The 7,119-nt window shown below is 44.3% G+C and overlaps 1 protein-coding gene across 1 annotated transcript; it reads right to left on the bottom strand.

Moving 5' to 3' along the window:
* Positions 1 to 73: 73 nt before the first annotated feature.
* Positions 74 to 6,018, bottom strand: LOC135824900 (monocarboxylate transporter 4-like). The gene is made up of 4 exons (XM_065337648.1): positions 5,043 to 6,018; positions 3,915 to 4,525; positions 2,181 to 2,556; positions 74 to 1,263 (listed from the first exon to the last, which is right to left on the bottom strand). Exons 1-4 carry the CDS (start codon positions 5,653 to 5,655, stop codon positions 1,091 to 1,093), a joined length of 1,773 nt encoding a protein of 590 aa, XP_065193720.1. The 5' UTR covers positions 5,656 to 6,018; the 3' UTR covers positions 74 to 1,090.
* Between the last annotated feature and the right edge of the window lie 1,101 nt (positions 6,019 to 7,119).

Raw genomic sequence — 7,119 nt, 5'->3', positions numbered from 1 at the left:
TATCTTGACACGGTGTCACCGGTTTGCCATGGTGGTGGGAATGTGTACATGTTTGTGGAGTGGATCTGCCAAGAGCGCACTGTGATGTGGAGAATTGTGCTAAAGTAAAGTCGTAGCTTAGTTCATTCCATCCCACTCAAGAAAAGAACAATCAACATTTTGAAAACATTTCCACACGGACTTTCGATGCCTTTTCATCATGTGCTACTGATACAAGCAAAAAGAAATTGAAAAAACACACTGTGAATTCATTATAGTAGAGATGTGATGTTATCTGCAGAAACAGCGCTAAGAAGAGTAACGAGAAAGAACACGAAAACAATGCGTTACCTCATACAATCTTACACATACGGTAGATGGAATGAGAAAAAGGTGCTGAGTGCGAAGAAGCTTAATCAGGGTGGGGTCATTTTGTTTCTGGGTGCTCTGCTTTGGGCTGCTCAATCTATCACGTCTCACAACCCCTGTACCTAGCGCGTTGTGCTCATCCGGTTTCTTACGCCTGTATTCCACCTGATGAGAGAGCATCGAAAGTACTCCTGGAAATTATTTCCAAATTGTTGCGCAGAGTAGCCTGAATCATTTTCTTTTCGTGATGTTGTCTACATTGTTGCCTGCTGAAACTCATTACAACCCTTGCCTATCAAACTGCATGTGAGCTGAAGTTTCATCCACAGCATCACTTATGCCAAAGAGCTTGGTTTAGAGAAGAGAGAAGGGATAGCAGATAGACAACCATGCAGTGTTGAAACAGGATGGTCGATGTTCCTCCTCTTATATGCATTGCAGGCACAAACTTATTTTCATGACGATCAATAATTTTTGGGACCATTTTTCGTTGAAAAGCCAATTTTTACGGTCACTAAAGATGGGTCTGAAAAGTGCCCGGTAGACGGACATGGCCGGTCTGGGGGCGTCCAGATTAGGGGAGTTTTACTACAATAATAAAAAAGATAGGACACTTTAACTGACATGGGCAATATCAAATTTTCATTTATGATAGACAGTTCACGATTGATGGTTTGTCAGTACCAGTTTATAATTGGAAGCTGTACAGTCACAAGCTAAGTCTTGCTGGGTTGATCCAATTCTACATGACAGGGCGTGCAGTAGCCAGTGAACTACCAGCTGAAGGGCCAGATCGTTTCCGTAATTGCCGGATGCGAACTTCAACAAGAAAGGCAATGATGCCAGATGCGGCTATGACAACTCCACCAACAACACATGGCAGAGCATAGCTGTTCGTCTTGTCAAAGACAAATCCTACAAAAGCCGAAAAGGGTTAGACAACATCATGAACATATTATTCAGTTACCGGTATACATGTACTTTCACAGGGCCTAGGAATACTTTTGTACTTTATAAATTTAGTTTTAATCACGGAGTATTAAAAGTACGGTATTACACTACTCCCAGGTTTGAGTGCTGGTTTCTTTATACCGGGGAGTACAGTAAAACCTGGTGTAAGCGACCTCTGCGTTTAGCGACCACCTGCTCTTAACCTTTTGAGCCTGGGCCCATTTAAAACCGCTGCCACGCAGTAAATTTATTTAATTCACTCTAAGTGAGCAAACTTGCTTTCAAACGATTATTTAATGTATCCTGAGCACAGAACTGTTTTTGTTTTGGAAATACAACAAAAATTACAAAGGTTATGGCCGTTTTCAGAAAGGTAGTTATACGCGAACTTGATATTTTGAAATGCATGCACACACATGTAACTTCAGTTCAAACTTACGGAGCGACTCGCATTTTTTTACTGTACTCGTACATCCTAGGAGTCCTCTGTGCAGCGGTACAGCTCGACGCCAAGCCACGGAAGAAGTGTGGAATCGATGCAGTTCCGTGCTGACTCGTGACGTTCTAGAACGTCACCTAGAACGTCACGCGTGTCACAGTGGCAGTGGTCATGACGTGTCAGAACGTCACGCGTGCTCAAAAGGTTAACGACCGTTTTCCATGCACAGACAGCTCTACACAAACACTGTGGGACCTGGTTCTAAAGACCACCTCGCTTTAACGACCCCTTTTTCTTGCACCGTGGGGTGGTCGCTTAAACCAGGTTTTACTGTAGTACAAAATCAGTACTCCCTAATACAAGCATCCCCAACCTCATAAACACTGCAGATACAGGGCCAAGGTGAGGGCAATCTGGGCAGACCAAGTCAGAAATATCTTACCTGCCAGCGGAGGGCCAAGGAAGACAACTGGTGCGCATAATATATTTAGGTGCCCATACGCCAGCGCAGTGTATTCTGAAGGGACTACGTCGCTGATGAACGGTCCCCAACCAGCCGTAGACGACGTGCGAAACATCATGTAAATAACATTGCAGACGATCAAATCAGCCTTTGTTTTGATCAAGGAACTCAGAGCTATTGTCAATCCCATTGCCATAAAGATTACTCCTATTCGAACAGTATTGCTAATGCGTTGCCGTCCACGCCAAGCACATAGTGTGTAGCACAATGATCCAGCTATACTCCCATAGCCCAAGTACGACGTTTGCACGTAGATTTCATTGTCCCTCACACCCAGCAGTTCGGCTCGGTGTGCCTACAAAAATGACGCAAGTAAAACATACACATAACATGTACGCTCATCAAACAAGCATTCCTAACATCACGCAATTTCGATTACACCATAGCGTAATGGTTAGAGCATTATAACTTAGAACCTTCCAAGTTAGAAGGTTGTTGGATTGCGCATGCAAGGCGTGCTAGAGCTGATAGCCAGCTAGTTGTAGAACGTCAGTACCGACGGTCAGTGTCGTGCAATGTTATCGCATGAGCTGATTGTTTAGTAACTGGTGGTGTAAGTGGACATTATTCCCATAGCTATGCAGAAGACGTTACTTCAGTAACGTCTGGCGCTAGCCAGGGTCCACACAGCATTAATTTGGTATTTGTTTGTTTGTTTCTGTCACGCCTGGCGCTATCCCGTATCTGTCCCCTTACCGTACCATCAAACACACCTGGCCACAAACAGCTGGCCACAATATTCGAATAGGGCTTTCAAATGCAAGATCATAACGTGAAGTAACTTGGAAGAATGAGTATGAATGCGAAGTGTATTGCAGAATGCATGTAGGGCGATAGCGCGGGGTCGAATCCCAGGTTATGCCTTAAAAAATAGGAGAATTGAAAAATTTATAACATCCCTATCCTTTTTTTGCCTAGGTCATCAAGGTGGTAGAGGGTGTCGTATTACCCTCGACCGTATCTGTCCCGTACCGTACTGAACCATCAAAGACGGTTGGCCACAAACAGCTGGCTACGATATTCAAATAGGGCTTTCAAATGCAAGATCATAACATGAAGCATCTTGGAAGAATTAGTATGTATGCGAAGTGTATCGGGGGATGCATGCCGGGCGATAGTGCGGGTTCGAATCCCAGGTTATGTCTTGAAAAAAAATTGGAGAAATGAAAAATTTGTAACATCCCTATGCTTTTTTTGCCTAAGTGAAGTCATCAAGGCAAAAAAGCATAGCGTAGGGCCCTGAGCTTCCAAGCTCTCTCGTAGTGTAAATTGTAGTTCCTTGGTCCTTTTTCTTTTCTATAAATTTATCCTTGGCTCTCCCCCCGAGTATAATGTAGGACTAACCAGAGTTCTTGTCAAAGCGACATAACAGGGCGCTGCGCTCTTTTTCACCTTTTGACCAAAGGTGGAGGGGGGGGGGGATCATCAGACCTAAAAAATGTTGGTCCGACGGTCCCCTCCCCCCTTCACTATTGCTCGGACTATCCCTGCTAATGGCAATGTCTATCAGACGAGATATTACTCCTACTCCAGAAACATGTCCAATACATGTACACACGGTGCCTATGTCATGATAACATACGTACAGTAACATACAGTAACCATGGTAACATACCATAACCCAGCTGTACTCTCTGCAGTTCAGCTACTTACAGCTACGACCATTGGTAGACTGGATCCCAATGCAGCCATGTTGCTGATTAGAATACACACAAGAAAGTTACCATTTTTGTAGAGTGTCCGTGATTTTCCACACGACCGAATCAAATCTAGGAAGTTGGCACGCAGTCTGGATACAGCACGGTCTCTACGTACAGATGACAGTGTATTCTTCCTGCGGTGTTGCGAGTGGCCTAGGTGAAATGCAGCAAGCAGGCCGGTGATAGAGAGTAAACATATCATGCGATAGTACCATCGCCAGTTGTACGCTGTGATAATTTCTTTGCCAACATAGCCGTTAAACACACAGCTACAACCCATGGCGGTGTACGCTATTCCAGACATGAGTGCATAGTCGTCCCCGGAGGACACTGAAAGGGCGTATACAGGCGTTGAAGAGAGAAAGCCTGATCCGACGCCTGACACAACTCCTCGTGCAATGTAAACCCAGTACAGATGGTTAGCAAACGAACTGGACAGTAGTCCTATAGCAAATACGGCGCTGGAGAAGAGGACCATAGGCCTCAGTCCAAAAGCATCAAAGAAGTGCGGTGCAAATACGGTTGTTAGAGAGCGAACACCAGAAGTGAGTGAATTCACCCAGGCTGCAGCAAACAGTATAGAAGAGAGTCACATGCATTAGTTTTCATTCACACTTTATCTAAACTTGAACTCGTACCCACCTTGTCAACTATTGGAAATTTGGTATTGTTTCAACGTTATTCGGGGTATACTTCTAGTAAACATGACAAAGACACAACAGTATTATTCGAGATATCCGCGATATAATTTTTACATGCTTCGCGGGGCAATTTGGTTCACCGATTGTTGCAAAAGGACAGCAAATGTGAACCACGTCAAACCACCAAGTCGCAACTTTATCAACTGACCTCTGGAAGCGAGAAGGGTACCATACACCCTCTCAGCTAGGGATAAGGTTTAGCAAATTCGTGCCGTGCGTTGTCATCAGGGTAACTCCAAGCAAACCGCCACAAGCTTATGAAAATTTGGATTTGTTCCCTGCAAGCATTTGTTGTTCTGAGTATTGTTTTACGCCTATACATAATATAATAATCTTTATTTCAGGATTACCCAAAGGCTAACGCCTATCTGCATCCTTACCTGTTGCTGCAGCTCCTTGTCCAAATCCTCCACATTCTTTGCTCTCGTTCGCTCGGGAGGACGTATTCGCTGTAGATTGGGTTACATTATCGCACGGACTGTCCAAAGCACCATCCGAACTATTCATAGACCATAGATGGTCCGGTAAATCTAGTGACTGTGTAGACGTCATGTATTGGACCTCCTCCGGATCTGTAGCATTGCCATATTCGTTGCCCTGGGTAGAGTTTCCCAGATACAGATACTGTGATGTGTTAGTTGTCCCTTGAGGACTGGGCTCAGTGCATGGAGGTAGTAGTAGTCGAGAATATACAATACCGTCCGACCATTCCGTTCCAAAACTTATCCAAATCAAAGCAAACGCAGCAGCCACATTCAGCCACCGCTGAACTCTAGAGTGAGTTTCATCGTTGTCTCTGCACTCGGTTTCAGATGGTAGCAAGACCTGTTCAGCGGATTCGAATTCGCTATGAAGAATAGGAGAATCATCTGAAGGTGTGATGGGGTCGACTAACACCGTGGTACTAAGATATGCGTTGTCAGTCTCTATGATAACTATACCATTTGGGCTCCTGATCCTGGCCGGAGAGTTGGTTTCAACACTGTAATCCATCTTCCGGCAGGTAGATCTACGTTATTACCGGATTTTGTTCACGTCTCTCAACCCATAGGATGCAGGTACTCTTCTACAGCCATACCATCATCATTCTCATTCTTCTCGATAGGGTCAGACTCAAAAGTCATAGTCAGCTTGTTAGTAGTGAAGGCATGCGGCGCTGCACACAGCATACTCTGATTCAGGGAGTAGTAAAATAAAGTATTCCCTGCTCTGATTCATAGTTATCTTGTTTGTGAAAGCAGCACCGCAAAGGTCAAAGTTCAAAGGTCATAGTTTAGCTAGTGCGGGGAGAAATGCGGGAGGTAAAGACTGCCATCATGCCATTACTAGACTGTATCGTCTGTAAAGTGTAATGCTCGTACAGACAGTCTACAGTATGAGCAGGGAGTCGTCAAATATACGTACCGGCGGTACATGTATTTGACGACTCTCTGAGTGTGAGTTCCGGTATGTGCTTTGTTTGACTGTTCTTGGTTTTGGGGAGGAGGAGGATAAGTCTCCAAGAAGTCAGGAATCAGCCAGCTTACAACTTATACAAGTAAACAATATGATGGACTGCATTGCGGTAGATGGTAATAATATAAGTCTGTAGGGCCCTCCCTATCAAAATAATAAAATGCTACAGTACATTGTACTACTCCTAGTCAGTACTTCAGTACTACGTAAACCTGTCTTCTTGCTTTGTATGTGCTAAGTGGCAGAGATATTCTTTGCTGGAAATATTATAAACAGCCGACGGAAATGGCCTGGAAGCGAGCTGTTGGGGTATACATCCTGCCTGAGCCCTACACTCAGACCAAGGTTTGTACTGAATAACTATGACCGGCTATATGATACTAGTACTCACATCACACACACAGTCAGTATTAATAATAATATTATAAGAATCTTTATTTCAGGATTACCCAAAAGCTGTGCAGTGTGGACGGTACATGTACCAGGAATCGCAGTATCCTACAAGAGTAGATAGCGGCAGATTCCCGGTTAATTTCCATCTAGCTGTTTCTGGCTAGTACCAGTTCTATCACACTTATCAATCGTCCTTATTAGCGTCACGCCATCGTGGAATAAACGAATAATAAGATTGGAGACCAATATCCCTGCTTAGAAAGTGTAAATCACCGTAGCCACTTGAATGCTAGTGTGAAGATTTAAAACAGACATTAGTAGTACAAGTACATGTAGTTGCTGTATCTTGATTTGACGTTGCAGTGCTGTCATCACATGCTAGTCAGTGAGTTGTTTTCCAATCCCTATTTAAAGGGGAAGTTAAGGCAAAAATTAAAATTTCACCAGTTGTAGTCTTCGGGGTGCCGAGTCGAATGGTCTTGGTCCGAGAAAGCTGAGACGCTCCCTTCCTACTTGAATCCCAATCGAACTCGCGCACTTCCACCGAAACTGGGTGACTGCGCCCTACTAGATGGGGATTTGTATGCAAAATGTCACTAAAAGCGCCGT

The sequence above is a fragment of the Sycon ciliatum genome, chromosome 1, assembly GCF_964019385.1.
Source record: "Sycon ciliatum chromosome 1, ocSycCili1.1, whole genome shotgun sequence".
Taxonomy (NCBI): Eukaryota; Metazoa; Porifera; class Calcarea; order Leucosolenida; family Sycettidae; genus Sycon; species Sycon ciliatum.
This window is presented reverse-complemented; position numbering and strand designations above follow the sequence as displayed.

What these genes read in the sequence shown, in the direction of transcription:
- LOC135824900 (XM_065337648.1), bottom strand. Translation starts at nt 5,655, where the DNA reads ATGGATTACAGTGTTGAAACCAACTCTCCGGCCAGGATCAGGAGCCCA. An exon ending in ACAAGGAGCTGCAGCAACAG is followed by an intron (nt 4,526 to 5,042) that starts GTAAGGATGCAG and finishes TGTTTGCTGCAG; the next exon opens with CCTGGGTGAATTCACTCACT. An exon ending in GTCTACCAATGGTCGTAGCT is followed by an intron (nt 2,557 to 3,914) that starts GTAAGTAGCTGA and finishes TCATTTTTGTAG; the next exon opens with GCACACCGAGCCGAACTGCT.